Source organism: Artibeus jamaicensis, unplaced genomic scaffold (genome assembly GCF_021234435.1).
Source record: "Artibeus jamaicensis isolate MK-2021 breed Jamaican fruit bat unplaced genomic scaffold, CSHL_Jam_final contig_3214, whole genome shotgun sequence".
Classification (NCBI taxonomy): Eukaryota; Metazoa; Chordata; class Mammalia; order Chiroptera; family Phyllostomidae; genus Artibeus; species Artibeus jamaicensis.
In genome coordinates this window covers 3,418,697-3,440,392 of record NW_026521760.1, presented here as the reverse complement: position 1 = coordinate 3,440,392, position 21,696 = coordinate 3,418,697, and the positions used below count along the sequence as shown (strand labels likewise).

Genomic DNA, 21,696 nt, shown 5'->3' with positions numbered 1-21,696 from the left:
AGTGCACACTTACAGGTTGCCAACTCATTTACATGAAAAAAATCACTTTAAGGAGTACTCTACCTTTTCCATACTATGTGCTTCATAATACCTAGAAAACCCTTTAGTTTTCCAAGCCAGTCTCAATCGTACTTACATTTATCAGCAAGGACCTGAAGTAAGGAGTAGCGCGTGCGCGATCCGCCCCTAGACTGGAACACGTGAGAGGTTGCAGGAACCTCTAACCTGCCCAGTGTTCTCCGGTTGTTTAGGACCGGCTTTTGGGCTCCAGCCGGTGCCGCCATGGGGAAGGTGAATGTGGCCAAGCTGCGTTACCTGAGCCGCGATGACTTCAGGGTCCTCACTGCGGTAAGAAGTTAGCCTTTTACCCCTGCCCCTTCTCCTGTCCCGTTCCCACCGTGTGTCCGTCCCTGGAAGTTTTCTGGGAGCTGAGCGCGCTCTGCGCGCTGGAACGCGGTGAAGATTGGGAATGGGAAAAGACTTGAGAGTAAGATTTTTCCGTTTTTGTCCGGAGGCTTTATCTTCCCCCAAATGCAGACAGCAAAGGACCTTCTTGTAATTATTTCCTTCCTCCCTGCTCTTCTTATGCGCCAGAGCCGTGCGCATCCTTACGGCCCGGGAAGTTAATCTGACCCTGGATTGCCGACCACCTGAAAAGTGTTAAGGTTCCCGAGGAAAATTAATAGCATTGAGTTCCCCACGCACGGACTCATTCACGCGGTTTTCCTTCCTTTTCATTCAGGCAACAGACTTGCCAGGTTATTAAACTAACAATTTTAGGGAATTCAGCGGGGTACAAACAAGTCAGGGGGGACAGATCATTAGCAAGTGAACAGATAAATAACAAGGATAACATCAGACAATGACTGGTATGAAGATGATAAAGAGAATAACTGAATAGAAATCATGGATAGCCGGGGCAGGAGCGTGGCTGCTATCTTTAAGTTGCATAACCGGAGAAGACAGTCTGCTGAGTGCGAGAACCTTTTCTGTTAACCGTTGTAACCAAAGTTTTAAGGCTTTTTTAAAAAAGTTCCTGGCATGTGTTAGATACGGCATAAATACTTGCTAAGTAAAAGAAAGAGTAGGAAGATAGCAAGAACTGAAAGAAAAGTAGCTGGCTTGGTGAAGTCCTTGGGAAAAGTTGGAGGCAGAGGAAACTGCAGTAAGGAGTGAAGAGGCTCTGAGGCAAGAACAGTTTTTGAAGAATGAAAAGGCGAGTGCAGCTGGACCATAATGAGCAGGAGGCTGAATGGTTGGGGATGTAACTGGAAAAGGCGAAAACCTCATCAGGCCTACTAAAGAATTTGGAGTATATTCTAAATATAGGGAAGCCACTGAATCTTTTCAAGAAAGGAGTGATAAAAACTGATTTTATGGTCTTAGATTTATGGCACAAAAAGGAACACATAGATTGGGCATTTGCAGAATGAAACAAATTTACTTTAAAAGCTGTTTTCTCTTTTATTATAGGGATTAAACTATCAATGCAAATTTAGTATGAAATTTGAAAGACACTTCTTTGCCCTCCGATAGCTTCTTAATTTCAGCTGGACTTTACCAGGCACTTTTCAAAGATACATTCCTTTTCCACTTCCTCAGTACATTCAGTCATTCCTTAATGCAGTGATTTCCAACCTTTTTCATCTCATGGCACACATAGACCAATTAGTAAAATTCTGCAGCAGGCCAAAAATATTTTTTGTTAATCTGACAACAAATAAAATAGGCTTAATTTTGCTTCATTCACACCAGGCAGCTATTGTCATGTTGGCTAATTTTTTTAATTTGACAATCCAAAGGAAAAAAGGTTAGTGCCCTGGACTGAATAGTCAGGTTGCGTGGTTTAAAAATTCTTGCAGCACAGCAATTGAAAAGTCACTGCCTTAATGCCTCTGACAGAAACGAGGGAACCAAGAGGAAGAAATGTTAGAGGCTGGGAGAGACGGAGCAAAGCATGGAAGAGAAGTGTGAAGTGGGAGGTTTTTGTTGAGGCATCAAAATGATAGCAGGTTTATCTTCTAAAACTTTCTCTCTGCAATATTTAAGGTCTTTTTTGAAGCTCATTAAGGAATGGCCTCATTAAATACAAAATTTCAGTCTCGGTTGGGTCTCACCAGCATTGGTATCAGTGGCTGCCTTTCCTTGACCTCTATTCCCTTTACTTCTCTGGCACATCCTCTATCAATAATCATACTCTTACTGGCCACCCTTACCCTTCAATGTGAATTTCCCCCCAGTTCGGTCCCTCCACCCTACTTTTTGTTCCATTACCCTTGCTTGATGAGCACATCCACTTTACAGCTTCCTCTGTTACCTTTATCAAATAATTGACCATTTTCCCCTCTAATTATGGCTTCAGTCCTAGTGTAGACATGCCTTTCCAGTGTTCTTTAAACGTCTTCATTTGAAGGACCTTCCAACACCTCACACTCATTGTGCACAAATCATATTCATTAACTTTGTCTACCCTCTCTTTTCCCAAACTTCACTAAAATAAATATTATTACTACTGTTATTTTAAAACTTGATCATTTTCACTACTTTTCAGTTCCTTTACCTCCCGCTTCCTTTGTCATCCAGTACTGCTTTCCGTTACAACTGTTTCTTCTCTGTTACAGCTTCTGTTTCCTCGGCCTGGCCTATCTCAGTTCTCCAATACACCACCTCCAGGTTTTGCTTTCTGTAAACCACTTTGCTTATTCCTGCTACATTAATGTTCTTAAAACAACTGTTCATACATCTCTTTCGCCTGAATGTCTTCAAGTTTCCTACTTTCCTCTGTATAAAATCTAAAACTCCTCCGTCTGCATTCAAGTCTTTCCATATTCTTACTTAAAAGCATTGTCCTGCCTTTCCATGAACTCGACATGCCATTCCAATCCGAGCTACCACTGTAATAGCTGTCGCTGTGTTCTGTGCTTTCTTGTATCTGTGCCATAGCCAAATCTTTTCTTACTATCTTTCTTTAGTATTCCCTTGTCTGCTTTTTCTATAATCCTTTATCTCTCAAAGTCAGTCTCAGGGCCTGCTACTTCCTTGAAACTGGTCCCTCAGCCAGAAGTGTTCTTATTCTGCCCTCAGCCACCTCTTTGTTAGCATTTCTTTCTTACCTTCCAGTAGAACTGGATATGTACATGCTTATTTCCACAGGAAGATAATATATTCTCCAGGGTAGAGGTTATTTTTATATTTTTTTTATCTCTTATAATACCTACATATGCTTTCTCATTAGTGTTTTCTTAGTAAGGAAGTATTAAATATCTAGAACATCTGTAGTTTTTAAAGACAAATACTAGGATGTCAGTAAATATTTTAGTATTTACCACACATTAGTAAATTAAGCACTCATGGTCTTTACCCTCGAAGTATCTATCTCACTTACTAGAGAGATAGAATGTGAATATCACTGATTATATCTCAAACTGAAAATATGAACCAAGAATGTAGTAACTTATGTCTCAGAATTGGTTGGAGAACTGCATGGTCAGAGAAGTTTGAAGGAGAAGTGAATCGGTTAACAAAGTTTTGACAGATCGCAGCTCTGTGTTGATTATGATTGCATAATGATTTCTTTAATTTCAGGTTGAAATGGGCATGAAGAACCATGAAATAGTTCCCTGCAGTTTGATTGCTTCTATAGCCAGCCTTAAACATGGTGGCTGTAATAAAATCTTAAGAGAATTAGTGAAACATAAACTCATAGCTTGGGAGCGTACCAAAAGTGAGTATTCCAGGCACCATTTGGGATTTTTCATTTAACTGGCTTCCCCAGAGCAGGCTTTCCAAAAGGCAGGAAGTGGAAGTTGCTGGGCCTAGAACACACTCGCCCTAGAACTGACACAGTGTACATCCTCCGTGTTCTGTAAGTTAGAGCAAATCACAGGACCCACCCAGAAAAATAGGGCGGAAAATAGTCTGCATCTCCTGATACATGAGAGTAAGTAGGAGCAAGTAGAGGTAGTGATGTTGTCATCTTTGGAAAATGCAGTCTGCCACAAGACTCTAGAACATTACTACTCAAACCATTTCCAGTGAGGGATGAGTTTCTTTTTATTAGCCTATCATGGATCCATACTTCTATAAAATAACAATAAAAGGCTAGAAATATGAAACAAACTGATAAAATGTGAGCATAAATTCCTTGTTACAGTTGAAGATATAAAATAACTTGGTCAAACTGATAGAAAAATTTTTTTCCATATCAGGTCAGTTTCTGTGTCTTGTCACAGACTAGTAACATAGACTGGTATAAGTCTGTGGGTCACGCTTTTGAGTAACACTGCTCTAGAAAAGAAACACAAATTATAGGAAGAAATGCTAACTTGTAAAACTGGGTAGCTAATCTTTTTCCAGTGAAAACCTCCCATTGTCTAAATTGTTCTCGTGACTTGAACTGATGTGACTTGGTAGTACAATGTAACTAAAATATGGTCTTTCTCATTTGCTTTTGTCTAGCTGTCCAGGGCTATCGGTTAACAAATGCAGGCTATGACTACCTAGCTTTGAAAACACTTTCTTCCAGACAGGTAGTTGAGTCTGTTGGAAACCAGATGGGTGTCGGCAAAGAATCTGGTAAGTGCTAACAGTCTATTGAATGCATTTTCTTTAATTTATATTCCCTTTGAGAAAGCATTTTCCTTCTAGTTTGTTTTTCCCACTAAACAATAAATTGAAGAGTTGTTTGGAAATAATACAGATTAAAATTACTCTTAGTGTAGTAGATTATTATTTTGTCATAAATCTGTAGTTGACAAGTATACCAAGAATTAATTTTCCTCTAATAACTGAAATCTTTGGCAAATATTTTATTTGCTATTCTGTCTGATAAATTGGATATTTGTAATAGCTAAAATATGTAACACAAGGAAGCAGAGAAGACAGTGAATATCCAAAAACCACAAACTTTTTTTTTCTTCTCAGTAATGTGATCAACAAGGCTAAGTTAGGTATGTGTAGAACACAGAGAAGAGCATTCTAAAGTAGCACTGAATAAATGCTTATGTATTTTCTATGTAGAAGACAGGTAGAAGCAACAGGGAATGATATTCTTCATATCATGCCCTCTTACACACTCCCTTTTTTATCCAGTATAGTTTATCTTATATGTTAAATTATTATCTGAACCGAGGAAGGAAAATTAGAGTTGAGAGAGAAGAACTTACCAAGAAGCCTGTTCCCAAGGAGGTCGCTGTGTACTTCATATGGTGTGTCTCCTCTGTTAATGTGCAGATTATGGTATACATTTAATAAGTAACACAAGAGTGCTAAATATGGCAGTGTACAGCACTGTGTGCCTGTGTGTGTGAGGTATATAAGTAAGATAATGAAACAGCTTTTCACATATGCTTCCTCTGGTGGCTTTTTTTTTAATATAGAACTTCATTGTATACAAAATGATAAATGTACATGAGTACAATAAAAAGGAAATCTCCTAACACAAGTCTCAATCTCCTGTTACTACTGTCCCAAGCTGTCACTGTTTATTGATGTCCCAATAATCTTTCTAGAAATATTCTGTGTAAATACAAATATGTACTGTACTAAAGATGTGTGTATACAGTCATGTATCTTTTTAATCTCAGGTAAAAGCAAACAGTACTTACCATCCTGCACATCCAGTGCATCCCTAATATTCTGCGTCAGCCAATTTGTGTTTGTCTTTCTCAAGCTTTCTAAGTGTTACATTGTATGGAAGTTCCTTTACTGATTTTACCAGTTCCAATTGTTAGTGGACATTTAAGTTACTTACAGTTTTTTTAATAAGGTGGTGAACACTCTGGTACAGATGCCTCTGTACAAATAAATTTGTAAATACATTCTTAAAAATTATGTACTCTTAAAAGTTTGATAATACCAAATTTTCTCCAAAATGTTTATAACAGTTTATAATCTCACCAGTGTAAGAAAGAGCTGTTTCTCGATAATTAAAGTAATAATTAAAATTCCTAATGAATAATTAGGACATGTTCGCCTTGTGAGTGTTGCAAATAGTAACTTATTTTGATAGCTGAAATACTTAGGGAAAGATCTACATTCTTATAGGATTATATTCTAACAGCTGAGTATTAATTTAAGGAATGAACGTCCTGTTTTTGAGAAGGAAGATATTATTAAATCACTTCTTGAACGTATAGGACACTGAGGAGCAATTAGATGTTTTCCCACTAAATTGAATTGAGCTTTGAGTACCTTTGCAGTCAATAACCTCTGACATACATGTCACCATTTTGGATTGTGACGGTAAAATAACTGTGTTTATTAGGAAAGGTAACAGTTGATACAAACAAAGTAAGACAAAGTTAGAATTGTTTGAACTTACTGGCATAAAAGTGTAACGATGATCTTTTTAAAATCTTGGCTCTAGATATTTATATTGTTGCAAATGGAGAAGGGCAACAGTTTGCATTAAAGCTTCACAGATTGGGAAGAACCTCCTTTCGAAATCTGAAGAACAAGCGTGATTACCATAAACACAGGCATAACATGTCTTGGCTTTATTTATCTCGTCTCTCTGCCATGAAAGAATTTGCCTATATGAAGGTATGTTTAAAATAATTTTTCATTTTTTAACCAAATAATACTTGCAGCTGAAAGGCTATAGCGACAATCATTAGTCTGTTGCCTGCACATTTATTTCCCTTTCTCCAATTCCAACCTTACTGTCACTTTTAACTCTTGCTGCTTTGATTTTTTTTCTGGCATTTGTTTTTCTGGTTATTTCCTTCTATGCAAAGGTATTTTTAATTGTTTAAAGTGTATAAAGGCAATAATATATAGTCGACAATATTAACAAGATAGAGTAGCCTAGAATACAGTGATGTGATTTTCTCACAAACATGTATGTGCGAATGTGTAGTTAAACTGTACAGAGGTCTGTCTCTAATTGAAAACACCAGCTAATCACCATTTGTAGAAATCTTAGTATCTTCAATAAGTTGACTAATATTTTTATTTTACAAAGAAGAAATGCCAAGTAAAAATGTTTATGTGTATTAGAAAGTAGACATTTTTAAAATGTCTACTTTAAAAAGTTTTCAAACTTTTACCTTTGAGATTAAGTTTAACATTAATTTACTAAATATTTTAATCAAATATCCTCAACAATATTTAAATTAAATTAACACTGTATTTTTATTACATTCTTAGTAGGATTTATTTTTTATGGCTTTTTAAAAAATAATTATTAGAATTCATCCAGTGTTTCATCCAGTGTATGACTAGTGTTTCTTGGAAGTTTCAGTTTGGTCTTCTTTACTTAGGCTAATTCATGTATGTAAATTTTTAGTGATTGTAGGGGAAAATTCTTAACACAGTATAAATAAATGATACTGATACCATACATGTTACGCATTTCTTATCTTATACTAAAGGTTTATATCCCACAATAGTCGATCAGGAAGTTGGCAGCTTGATAGGAATCATTACCATTTTCCCAAAACTCTATTAGGTATTTTCTCAAGATGCTTATATGAAGGTACAGCAGTAGACTTGGTTGTATTTAAATATGCTTCTTAAATACATCGATATTTTCCTGACAGAGAATAAGATAAAATGGAGCTATAGCTTAAAGGTTAAGTAAGGTATGGCCCACTGGCTAGACCACTATGACTGTAGTTAAGGTTACTATATGCTCTCGGGCTGCCGAGGCCTACTCAGAATCACTTGCATTTAAAAATATGTTTAAGCCCGGCAGCCAGTTTTGAGGGAGTGGAAGTCATTCATTTCCTGTCCGAAGAAGGTAGGAAGTAGAGTACACAGCCTTTTAAAATTAACCCTGTTAATAAATATATGTCAGGCATCAGCTATGTGGCTACCACTGTATTAAGTAAGTACTAGGGTAGGGTGGGGAGCAGGGATAGATACCAAAAGGGTAACCAGTGCAGTCTGTGTCTTAAGCTGGGAAGATAACTTGAACAACACAGATAAAACAAAGAACTAATTAAAAATCCTATTATATGTGTTTAGAGGAACTTACGTAGAGTAGAATAGTTGATGAAGGAAGTTCATGAAGTGAGTGGGATTTAGGCAAACTTATGAAGCATGCATATGATTTGGGTGTAAGGAAAAGACTGTGAAACGGTGTACTTTGCAGAGGAACCACTTCGGGTACAGACACGATCGTGGGATAAGCTCTGTGTGTCGAGGTAGTAGTAGTCCTGAGATGACTATCCTGATTGCACTCCTGAGCACTTATGGGGACTGTTGGGAATCGCAGGGCTGGTGAAGTTGATTAAAGAGGGTTTTGAAACCTAGGAAAAGTTCTGAGTAAGATCAGTATAGCCATTGTTGATTTTTTTTTTAATTTATTAGGGTGACATTGAACAAAGTCATAGGTTTCAGGGGTACAGCTCAACAACACATCTGTACACTGCATTGTGTGTTCAACAGCCCAAGTCAAGTAGCCATTACAGATTTTTTTTCTAATTGAGCACTGATACAAGCATCTTCATTTGCTATTAGTACACAGACTAAACGTTAGGTATGGTGGCAAGAGCTAGAACCAATGTTAGAGTTAATTGAGTTTAAATGACAAAGGCCTACTTAGAAATGGCAGTATTTCAAATGGCAGAGGTCATAAATCTGACATTCTGAAGGAATTAATAACATGACTTCATAAGCAAAGATAGAAAAAGTTAAGGATAGGGGAAAAGATGAATCTATGGATGATTTTAAGTAACGTTTGACTCAGGCTACTACAGTGTATATGTTTATTACATAATAGTTTTATATTGTATATTTGGTCTCAAGAAAAGCTCAGTGCTGTATAAACTAAAATGCTTAATCTATTGGAATATTTCATTTTCCTAATATGTCAGCAGACAGAGTACTTTCTAAATCACAATTTTTATTTTTTAAGCACACTCCAGTAAATGGCAGAAATTTACAAAAGTTTGGCAGATAAATCATAAAGACAGACTTTTTCATACCTTTGTAACCCTAGCACAGTGTACAGTATTTAGTAAATGTTCAATAAATGAATGTTTAGTGAAAAAGTGAGTTAACTGGTTTAATTTTTTTTTATGTACAGTTCATTTTATGCTGTAAGTAAGCCATATATACGTAGTCATATGTTGACTAATTTTGTAAAGGCTTGTATGTTTTCTTCTAGTAGTGAGCAGATATATTTACTTTTATTGTTCCTTAAAAATTAATGACCCCTTCATTAGTTTATGCCTGTTTGCTGCGTTTTAGGCATTGTACGAGAGGAAATTTCCAGTTCCAAAGCCAATCGATTATAATCGCCATGCAGTTGTCATGGAACTCATAAATGGCTATCCTCTGTAAGTACTTACTGTTGTTAAACCTGTGGGTCATAGTAAAGGTAAGGTTCAGTTTTTAAAGTAAATTTCTTTTTGTTAAATGGAATATTGTTTCTGGGAGGTTAGAAATTAACTTAGGCAAATTGAAATTACACTTTCATTTTAACAGTATGTGTTACATAGTCTCTATGATTCATTCAGCAAATATTTATTAACAGTCTGGTGTGTGCCAGGCACTGTCCCAGGCTCAGTAGTAGACCAGGTCTCTGCCCTCACAGAGTTTGTTTTGATGGGAGGAGAATGCAGTAAATATCTAAATAAGAAAATACAGGATAGAGTAAAAGCAGGTTTACAATTCACTGTATGTAAAATAATTAATAAATAATAATACGAGAATAAACTCTGCCCTGGCTGGCGTGTTTCATTTGGTTGGAGTGCCATCCATAAACCAGAAGGTCAGGTTTGATTCTGGTTAGGGCATATGCCTAGGTGGCTGGTTCGATCCCTGGTCAGGGGCATAGGAGAGGCGACCAGTTGATGTTTGTTCTCTCTCCCTCTTCTCTTCTCTCTAAAATCAATAAGCATGTCCTCGGGTGAGGATAAAAAGTAATAATAAATAATAAAAGGACAAACTCTGTGTTCCACGAACTTATAACTGTAAACCCACTTTTGCCCCACCCTGTGTATATCAAATGGCGGTAAATGCTACGGATAAAGTACAGCACGGTAAGGGACAGGCAGGGCTGAGGCAGGAAGAGGAGGCTGCTGTTTACATGGGGCAGTCAGGACAAGTCTCACTGGTAGGAATGCTGAAAAAATGAGGGAAAACCACGCAGATGTGTGAGAATATCTCGCAGGGGAAACAGCAAGCGCATACGCTGTGGTCCGGGAGCATTACCTACGTGTTCGGGGAACAGTGAGGACTCAGTGCGGCGGGAGCTGAATGAGCAGGGGAGAAAGTGTAAATGATAAGATGGGAGTGACGGCAGGGGAGCAGACCACGTAGGGATTGTAGATCACTGCAGGGCCTTTAAAGGTTTTTTCTTACTGAAGTATATTCCACACGTGATATTGTATAAATTAATGTATACAACATGTTGGTTTGAAACTTTTATATATTGTAATGTGATTACCATTGTAGTGATATTCAGCACAAGGCCTTTTTAATTTTGATTGAGATAAGAAGCCATTGGAGAGTTCTGAACTGAGAAGAAACATGACCTGGCGTGTTTTAGTAGGATCACTGGCTGCCATACTGAGAATAGACTGAACGGAAACAGGAACAGAATGTGGAAGACAGTTTAGGAAATTGTTATGATCCAGTCAAGGACAATGCTGGTTTAGATCAGAGTGACGGCAAGGTGACAGATAGCAGTCAGATTCTGGATATGTCTTTCTGGAAGAGCCAGCATAATTTTGTTTGGGATTGGATATTCATATGAAGAAAGGTGTGAGTCAAAAGTAACAACCAGCTTTTGGACCTGAATGATTGATTAATGGGGGGGTGCATAAGTTCACATTTATAGATGAGCTGGAAAGACTCAACAACAGTGTAAAATAAAAATTGGGGGGCGGAATCAGTTCAAGTTTGGAGCTTGGTAAGTTTGAGATAAGTACGAATTCAGAGAAGTCTAGATTGACATTAGTATATGTATGGTGTTTAAATCCGTGAGCCTGAAATCACCAGAAATGATTTTAAATAAGAGGCCCTAGGATTAACCTTTGAGGAACTCCAAAATTTAAAGGTCGGGGAGAAGGTAAAGAATTAGCAAAAAAGACTGAGAGGAATGATCAGTGTAGAAAGAGGACAGCCTAAAGAGTTGGTATGTTGAGTCAAGTAAAAGAAGTGTTTCAAAGGGGGAGGGGGGAGAGGTTAATTGGGAGACCAAATATGATGAAGACTGAGAATTGACCACTGCATTTAGCAACACAGATGTCACTGATAGTCTTGACAAGAGCTGAATAAAGTGGATGAAGAAAGCCTGTATGAAATGGTTATTAGAGTGGAGGAAAAAATTTAAAGAAAACACGTAGAGAAATTGGACTGTAAAGAAGATAAAAGAAAGGATTTGACAATGCAAAAAAGATACAGAATCAAGGCAGGGTGTGGCTTGTTTTTTCAGTAATGGTGAACACTGTTACGTTTGTATGCTGATGGAAATGAAGAAAAGCTGCTAGGGAGACAAAGATGGAAAAATACACACTTGCTTTCATTAAAGTCATAAATGAGTACAAATAATTTATTTTCCTATGTAAAATACTTGCAGGTGTCAGATACACCATGTTGAAGATCCTGCATCAGTGTATGATGAAGCCATGGAACTGATTGTCAAACTTGCGAATCATGGACTCATTCATGGAGATTTCAATGAATTCAATCTCATTTTGGATAAAGATGACCACATCACCATGATTGATTTTCCACAAATGGTTTCAACTTCTCATCCCAATGCTGAGTGGTAAATACTGAAATTGACTGTGAATGTGGGTGTGTTTATGTGTGGTGAAACAATTTTTATTTAGAATTTTCAGCTTTGTGACACTGTCATTTGTGTCAGTAACTGGTTTGAAGTGGCTGATGTCAGTGGTCTAAAAGTGTGTGTGTGTGTGTGTGTGTGTGTGTGTGTGTGTGTGTGTGTATTAATGCTATCAAACTACTAATTTCACCCTGAAAGAATCTTTCTTATTTCTCAGTATTTTAAAGGGGGGGTGCACTTTGATCTAGTTTTTAAAACATGTTTGTTAAGCTTATTCTGTGTGTTGGGAATCTGAAGATCCTGCCCACTTTTGTAAGCCATCAAAACCATTTGAATTACTTTTATAATCTGGCACATTTCTGTAAGTCAAATTGTCTTAGCCATGGAATCCTTTATTCAAACAAACATTTAGGTGGAAGCCCAATTTTTAAACTAAAAAAAGCTTGTTCGGAAGTAAGGACATGGAGGGGGAACCCTAGATCCCTGTTCTCTCTGCCTATCCCCCGTTTTTTCTCCTTGCTTGGCTTCGAGGGGCTTCACCAGGCATAATTTGATCATCTTGATTGTCTTAACAAAAGTTAAGGATTTGGACTAGATTAAGTTGCCAGACCAGTAATATCTCTCATGTCATTTTTAGCTTTTATGTTAAAAAAGAATTCCCATAAAACCTCATCCCTGACACAGGGCAGAACCACTTTATATACTATGATAATCTGTTTCTCACACTGCTTAACTAGTTAAACCGGCCAAATTGTGAAATGCAAGAGAATATTTTCCTTTATTTGTATTCCACGATGCAATTGAGCATAATCAAATTTAGGGTGAGTACTTTTAAAGAATATTTCCAACAAAACAATACTAATAGATAAATGCCTGGCACTTGGGTGGTCAATATTTCTTATGGTGATGACTGATTACCATTTTCATTAAAGTGATGTAACATAGTCACACAATAAAGGAACATCTAGGAACCACCAGAATTAGAGACAGAAATGATAACAGGATATGACACTCAAATTAAATATAATGTGCGTTATTCTTGAAGATACTGTGATTTAACTTGGACTTTTATATGGGGAAGTAATTGGGTGAAGGAGTTCTATTAAACGCTAGAAATTAAGATATCAATAAGACATATCTCTGCCTTTGAAGAAGTTACTGTCTAGTAGGGGAGACATAGCATGTATAAAAACATAACTTTAAAATAATTTGAGGTTGTTCCAAGGGTGCCCTAAAAACACAGAATAGTGGCATTGTCTTCCTAATTCTAAACTTGATGATTCTCTAAAATAACAATTTAGTTAAATGTAAAGAGTTAATCAATTCCATGTGACCCTTAATTCTACCTTATTTGGAAACCCTCTAGAGAATTTAAAGGGCTCTTACTGCTTTATGTTGACCTAAAAATAACCACACATCCAGAAGTTCTGCTGTCAGTCCAGATTCACGTGTTTTCAGATTGTTATTTATAAGCCCACAGCATTGTCTGTCTCTTTAGGAAGTTATTACAAGTCGGCTAACAGATAAGGATATGTAAACATAATTCTAATTCTCAGACTTTTTCCTGAGTTACTAATCTATTTTAATCTTCAGCTCTCTCAGTTGACAAGGGGTTCAGCTGGGCGTAGCTGATGGGAAATACAACCAGACATACTGGAGTCTGTAGAGGAAAGTGGAACCCTCTGCCCCCACATTAGAGGCCCATAGTCTTCTTTTCTAGATTCGTATTTACCTTATTTTCTCTTAGTATGTCTGCTGCACTAAGGGAAAACCTAGAGTTTTCTGACCATAGGAACTATGTGCCTTTGATAGCTTATATTCCTTGTTTGTACCCCTGTTGTTACGTTCATTATTTCAAACATCTTTTTTGTGTAAAAAGTAGAACTGTCATATATTAAGGATATTGTCATTGGTTCATAAGGAAAAAATAAACAACAAAGGCTGTATCAGAAACAATTCTTTCTTTTGCAGGTATTTTGACAGAGATGTTAAATGCATTAGAGATTTCTTTATGAAACGTTTCAGCTATGAAAGTGAGCTTTACCCAACATTTAGTGATATCAGGTTTGTACTCTGCTTAAAGTGATAGAACTCTGATAAATACCTGATTTATTTAGTTCTAAAAGGTAACATATTTTTATCTAAAAAACTTTCGGATAATGAGTGACCTTTGACACATTGTAATTATTGAGTGTTATAGCTGGGTGTTATAAAAAAATGAAACTTACCAATCTAGAAAATACCTTCTTTTGATCCACTAAAATTATGGTACTGAATTTGGGGGAGGTATACACCAGTTTCTTAGAATTCGGGAACTTTTATTCAATGTAGAATGCTAAGTGAATAGTCCATTTGTAAGGAACAAGCCAAGTGTTTATCAGAATTTGTGGTTTTCCTTTATTCAGACTAGAAGCTATCTTTACCTGATCATGGACCCCAATTATATGTACATTCTCAAAGCCAAATTTCTCATTTGTTTTCTAAAATTAGTTCACATATTGTTTTCTGGCTTGAGATGACTGACATGAGTTCAAAGAAATCTTTAGTCCCCTCTAAAAATTACTAAGTCAGTAAATACCAACTGAAGTTTTTGTAACCTTTCTATTTAATATCTATTGCTTTTCACATTTATTTTGTTAAAATGACAAACAGCATTTATCTTTTACATTTGTGTACTTAAGCAATTTAAATATTGCATTTTAGGCAAAGGAAAATCTTTCAAAGATATAAACTATTAAACTCACTTAAGAATTATAATTTTCCAGAGTAATAAATATTTGTCCGTGTCAGATGGGTTTTTCCCCGCTAAATGCTCGGCATTTCTTTTCCCAGACGGGAGGACTCTCTTGATGTAGAGGTTTCTGCCAGTGGCTACACAAAGGAAATGCAGGCAGAGGACGAACTGCTTCATCCAGCAGGTCCAGATGATACTGACACAGAGGAGGGGTCGGACTTCTTCTCTGATGAAGAGGTGTCAGAAAAAGCAGAAGTCTGTAGCTCGGAAAATCCACGTGAACAAAACTCTGTAGACGAGTTGGTCGGGTGCCGTCACAGATCACCTGGCGACCCTGAACAAGTGAAGGAAGGCGATTCGTCGGGGCAGAGTGCTGCTGCGCACTGTTTGGACATGACTAAATTCAGTCGGGCTTTAGAAGAAATAAGAGGTCAGGTCGTTGAAAACCATTCTGTACCTGAGTTTTCTGGGGAGGAGAACAAAACTGGAAATGACACCAGGCACGATGGTGAAGCGGGTCGAGGAGAAAACGCCGCAGGCTCTGACGAGTGTGAAGATGAATGCCCTCGTCTCTTTCCTTTGTCGTCATTAAACAAAGAATTCAGGCCTTTCAGGTACAGATTCTGCTGGTTGATTTTTTTTTTTTTTTTGCTTTAATCTGGAGACCTGCACTTTCTTCAATTCTTGTAAATGAGAATTTTTTAAATGAAGTGACAGAGTTGTATTCTATACCATTATGTGTAAAATGAAAACAAACAACCCTTTTGTTAAAATTACAGCTAGCCTTTATAGTCGACCTGATTCTAGACAGCATAGCGATTCAGTTTTAAGCAGTCTGCTATAAGATACAAACTGATTACTTTCAAAAAATTAATACAGATCTCTTATTCAGTTGATTATGATTTAGATGGATGAATTCTTTGTATATGTCCATAAATACGTATCTAATGTTTGGTTTATATGTAGTCCAATAAATCTGCAGTAAATGTACTATCTTCATTAGGGTCAGTGAATTTTGTCTGGTACTTTGAACCTTCTGTTCTTATTTATTCATGTAAAAATTCTATAATGTTATTTGTGTTTTAAGAATTTTATTTCTTGCAAATATTAACCAGCCTAAGCTCAGATTAGCAAATTATCTAAAATTTAATTTTTAGATTTGGACTGTTTGTCTAGAATCAAACAACTGTAGTTTAATGAAATATAGGTTTATTTGTTTCAAAATAGTAATAGAACAAAATTAAATCAGTAACTTTTACAAACATGTATTTATTTATTTCTAGAGAGTGGGGAAGGGAAGGAGAAAGAGAGGGAGAGAAAGAAACATAAATGTGTGGTTGCCTCTCACAGACCCCTACTGGGGACCTGGTCTGTAACTCAGGCATGTGCCTTGACTGGGAATCACACTAGCAACCCTTTGGTTTGCAGGCCTGTGCTCAGTCTACTGAGCTATACCCACCAGGGCAAGTAACATTTATTAGGCATTTCTCGCTACATTTTCAGGCTTACATCCTAAGGCTCTCTTTATCATGAGTTTCACTGTGAAGCAAAACATGAGAATTTTGTTCCTTTTCCATATAACTGTCTTGAAACACAGGGTTATTACCACTTTAATGATAAATGTAAAATTAAAATTGAGTGGCAATGACTCAATATTTTGGGTAACAGAAGAAAATCTATATAGATTAAATAGCCATCTGAGCGGAGAATAATTTGTTTTTACTCCAAACACATGTTGGGCAAATTTTTATCAAAGTAGAAATATTTCTGAAAAATAGCAGCTGTTAAGAATTCATATCATCTGAGTTTCTTACACATTAAAACTTTGAGCAAGGCACACTACAGATGAGAGAGTTTCTGTCACTGCAGCTTTTCTGCATTGCAGCAGCCTGCCAGGGTACTGTTTCTGCACCTGCTTTTGTTTGGGAGAATGGCAGGAAACTGTCCCAAAGGATTGAAATGTTAAAAGTCAGAGAGTTCAGTAAAAGGAGAGGGAAAGAGACATGAATTATGGACAAGCAATAACAAGTTTCAATGGCTAAAACATTTTACTATTTTCAGATTTTGATAGTGACTATCAGAATGCTGGAAAATGAAAATTGTTAATATATTAGGCTGAATTGTGGATGGTTTTACCTTCACAGAAATTTTAAATATATTTCTGAGATAAATTTTATGTCTTTAAGTTTCATTATCAAGTAAGGAATAATATAAATGGTCTCAACAATTAACTGTAAAAATTAACTGGATATATTGTGATTTTGCTTTAATTTTAGAGATGAAGAAAACATGGAAGATATTAACCGATACAGAACAAGAACTCTCAGTGTTACTTCTGCGGGCAGTATTTTGAGCTGTTCAACAATTCCTCCGGTAACCATTCATTCAGCGTTTGCAAGTGTTCCTTAGGTCATCCTGCAGGCGTCTGACATGGGAGGAGGGTTTGATGTACAAGACAGTCACAGCCATTGGGACCTTGCATATTAACAGTATAAAATTATAATAACGAGTACAAATTTAGTAATATAGGAGAGAGGGTTACTTTTAGGAATGATCAAAGCTTTCAGGGAAAGGGCAGCATGTAAGTTAGCTTGAATTAGAAGGATAAGATCGCGGGGGCTCTGACTCTCACGCGGTCTAATCCCTGCACTTCAATAGTGAGGAGATTGATTTCTCACACTTTATAGTTTCCTGTCTATTTTTGGCTTTGATATTTTTTATACTTAGTGAAATTTACCCTCCTTTCTTTGATTTCTCAGATTCAAAGCATAGGGCTTTTATATCTGATTGCAATGGTGTAAAATTGATAATGTCATACAAAGAAAAGTTAGATTGCTAATTCATGCTACTTTTCTTAGATTCTAACTTACACTCTCTTCTGTATATAAAGAATATGGCACTGACATTGTCATGAGGTCTTGACTTTATCCCATTTTCCTTATCGCCAACAGCCGCTAATGAATTGTATTATAAAATATAAGTTTGCCTCCCAAGGACAAAAAGAGATGTCTTTAGCCTAGCTTGGTTTCTTTCTGATCTCCGAAACCAATCAACTGTACATTCTTACAGAGGTGCTCTCAAACAATTTTTCTTGAGATCACATTTTATTTTGTTAAAAGGGTCAGGAGAAAAACTTTATTTTGTTACCTCTTTTATGTTGACGATTGTGCAAGGTAAAGATTTTCTCTATCTTCTCTGATATTATTGTAAGTCCTGTTTTCCTACTTAAAATAGTTTTTTGGTTTTTTATTAGCAGAATTGCCATTTATGTGCCCTGTGCTTTCTAATATGTAACAGTTAAATTATAATGAAAGGTTAAAATATATTTTTAATAAGTATGCAGTCACTATCAACAGCAAACCACAACCGAATACAGGATCTTCATTGCTATTTTTTATAGGCTCCCTGAAATAATACAGCGGTATTTTATTTCACACTTTATAATCATTTAAAATATACCAAATGGGATTTTTCTCACACTTTTGTTAACATGAAGAAAATAAACCTTGTAGGATTTGGAAATTGTTCTGAATTAGGAAGATATACATGCATGACAATCTATTCTCTCCTTCTTCAGCTGCTTGATATGATTATCTTAAGGTCTCACTGAGGGGATGAACCAAGGGGAAATTGAAGAAGATTATTTGGGAAAGAAATTGATTTTTTTTCCTGGAAATATTCTGGAGGCCTCTTCGAATTCCTCTTTTAAATGTGGTGTATGGTCCTGGCTGGTGTGGCTCAGTTGGAGCATCGTCCCGTGACTCAAATGTTTTGGGTTTCATTCCCAGTGAGGGCATATGTCTAGGTTGCAGGTTCGATCCCCAGTCCAGGTGCATACAGGAGGCAACCAAGGGATGCTTCTCTCTCACATTGATGTTTTTCTCTCTCCCTCCATCCCACTCTAAAAGCAATGAAAAAAAAGTGTCCTTGGGTGTAGATTAAAAAATAAATCATGGTGTATGCTTGACTGTTGTTTTCCTGGGACTTTCCATCTCATCTCTGCTGGGTGCCTTCTTTCCTGGTTCCTTTCCTTTCTTACCTACTTTACTACTTTATTGGCAGTAGAGATTCCAGTAGTGATTTGAGTGAATTTTGCAGAGTTTTTATTACTAAAAATGTATTTTTATTCTCTATTAATAGAGAGTTCAAGTACTAGAGTTGTGGTTTGCAAATAATTTTCTGTTAGAATTCTGAAGGTATTGGTCTGTTGTCTTTGTTGTAGTTGAGAAGATGGCATCTCCAGGATTCTGGTCCCCTGCTAGAGTGGGGAGACTGGAGCTGCCTGGCTTCCTGGGGTAGGGAAGGTCCTGGAGGCGAATCACACTTACTTTAAACTTTCAGCCAACTGTTCTTTCAAGTCTGGGATACCAGGTCCTTCTAAGTCACCAACCTTCCTAATTTGGGGAGATACCCCTAAATGCATCTCTGTGTCTTGCATAGGGTGAGGCATATTAAGAAGAGACCCATGCTTCAACCCATAAAGTGTTCATCTTCCTTGCTTTAGGGGGCAGCTTGGATAATGCAAGGTTATATATACACAAAGAACAAACAGGTGTAGTGCTTTCAGAGAGGAAAAAAGGTTTTGTGGATGCAATGTTCAAAAATGTTATTCATCTTGGCAGTTAGGGGCAACCTGTATCCTACGTAATAAGAAATCCATTGAATTTATGATCCTTCCCTGTAAGAAAGCATTATCTCCCAAAATTGGTATGAAGACTTTGCCGTGGGTAACTGCGGCTGTCAGGCTGTTTGTACACCTGCAGTTCTGAAGGATCCGTGTACCAGTAATGAATGCTTCCAGTCTTGTACGAAGACATGCCTATTATCACCTAAAGCCAGGAACAAGCAGTTTTTCGCTTTGGTTTTGATTATGTTGGTTTTCAGGGGGTAGGAGGGGTTGGTTCTTTAAGTTTTCCCAGTGGACACTAGGTGGCACTATGTCTATTCGTTACTCAAAGAATTTTAACTATATTTTTGTCATATTCTATATTTATTTTAGAAATGTAATTTATAACAGTTTTGTGTTTTACTGCTGATTTGTATAGTACTGCTTTTAGAATTTGGAGTTTTAAAAATATGTTATTAACAAATTTGAAAAATATTGGCAGTGTCAATATTTGGTTGAATATTTACTCCTTATAAAAATGAGCAGTCATCAGTGATACTAATCATTGAAATCTTTCCAGGAATTGGTGAAACAGAAGGTGAAACGTCAGTTGACAAAACAGCAAAAATCAGCTGTCAGACGTCGATTGCAGAAAGGAGAAGCAAATATATTTACCAAGCAACGGAGAGAAAACATGCAAAATATCAAGTCAAGCTTGGAAGCAGCTAGCTTTTGGGGAGAGTAATGTATTTAGAGACATTTACAAAATGGAATACTATCTGGCCATAAAAAAGAAAATTGGACCCTTTACAACACTATAATGGACCTGGAGAATACTATGCTAAGGGAAAATAAGCCGGTCAGAGAAAGACAAATACTGTATGTTCTCACTCATGTGGACTCTACTGAACTAACAAAGTAGAGACCGACTCAGAGTAGGCTGTCTGTCGGCTCTGGGGATGGGGGTCGAGGGGTGGAGGGATCAAGGACAAAGGGCTCCTGGGCAACAATGTGGTGATTTTGGGGGGTGGGAGGGAGATGATAAGATAGTTAAATGCTAATGGAAAAATTACAATAAAATAAAGATGCAGAATATTTTTCAGAAAGTTACTATGATTTCAAGCTACCTTTAGTCTTTTGGACTAAGGCAGAAAGGTAACAAACAGATAAACTTTATTTCATCTGTAAATTTGACTCATTCAATACGTTTTCTAGAGGATAATTGTAGTAACTTTACTAAAGCATAAAGCAGTCCAGTTTTCCAAATAGTTGTGACCACTGGTACATCAGCTAAAATCTATTTTACAGAGCAATTTTTATTACAAACATTTGGGTATTTTAAAAAGTGTAAATGTCATTGTTTGGGTTTGTTGTTATCTACCAAAAATAGGTAGATGGCTTGGCTTCAAATCCCAGCTTTCTACTTACTAGTGGAAATTACCTTGGGCAAATCATATTTTTCTCTTTTTTTACCCTTCACCACATCACTTTTTCTTACTATTAAAATTGGATTTACAACTACTATAGGGTTGCTTTGAGAACCACACGAGGCAATATACAGAGAGCACGTTATATACTTCCAGTAAAGTGTAGATGGGTGAATGATAATTTTAATGATGTTTATTTTTCCGAAATTCTGCTTAACAACTTGATTGCAATTTATTTAGCCACTGAGAAAATACACTGCTGTCTTTCTGTAGTAAGGGTTTTAGACAATAATGCATAATGTTTTCTGCTGTTTAAATTGGTAATGTAGTCATAGGCACAGAAACTTGACGTAGTCCCAGCATGGTCTTCACAGTTGCCAGTTTGTATGCAGGCCTGGGTAGTAGGAGAGTTGGGGCTGGGAGAGTGGGGAGTAAAGGGGAGGGAGGAGTGAAAAAAAGTTCTAATATTCTTAGAGTGGGTCCAAAATATGTCTCACTTCAACATTAACTGATAGTGTAGGAAAGAAAGAAAATAAGACATGGTTTCTCACTTGAGGACTAATCTATTGATAAGTGAAGATGGGTGCTAAAGGTAGAACCTGGTTGTATTCAAGCCCCTTCAGCATTGCCCAGGAGGGTGGAGCATCACCTGCAGCAGAAATGACCACTAGATGGCAATGTCACTGCACAGGGACTCGACAGGATGTCCTTAAATTACTTCTGTATGATCTACCAGAAGCAGTAACAGCAATTTTTTCCCTAAGATTGATACAGACAGCAGATGCCTCTCACCTTTGCAAAATTAATTTTACTGTTTGCAGGCCTGTCATTAATCTACTTTAATATAAATGCAAGAAAAATTTCCTTGAAAATTAAAAGTACATAGCTTTGAATGAAATTTGTATTTTTTTATAATCTTTCTAAAGCATTTAAACAACAATATTGAGAGCTTAATAGAACCATAGAATGTTTATTCCAGAATATATTTCGTATTCAGAATGTCAAGAGCGAATTGGGAATGAAATACATGACCATCCTACTCATTTGACTCCACTTTTGGGTTACCTACGATTACAAAATTACTATCTGAGGAACTTAGAAGGCAAATAAACATATCTTACCCTTCATAGCTTATGGTTTCTTGTAGGTCACATAACAAATTAGTAAAATGCACAAATTAAAATTATTC

General features: G+C 36.7%; 1 protein-coding gene across 1 annotated transcript; it reads left to right on the top strand.

Annotated features, from left to right (window-relative positions):
- The first annotated feature begins 31 nt into the window (after positions 1-31).
- RIOK2 (RIO kinase 2) lies at positions 32-21,445 on the top strand. The gene is made up of 10 exons (XM_053663589.1): positions 32-348; positions 3,586-3,724; positions 4,459-4,575; positions 6,368-6,543; positions 9,196-9,284; positions 11,531-11,722; positions 13,712-13,804; positions 14,573-15,088; positions 16,751-16,847; positions 19,661-21,445. The coding sequence occupies exons 1-10, from the start codon at positions 283-285 to the stop codon at positions 19,823-19,825; spliced, it is 1,650 nt and encodes a 549-aa protein (XP_053519564.1). The 5' UTR covers positions 32-282; the 3' UTR covers positions 19,826-21,445.
- Positions 21,446-21,696: the final 251 nt, after the last annotated feature.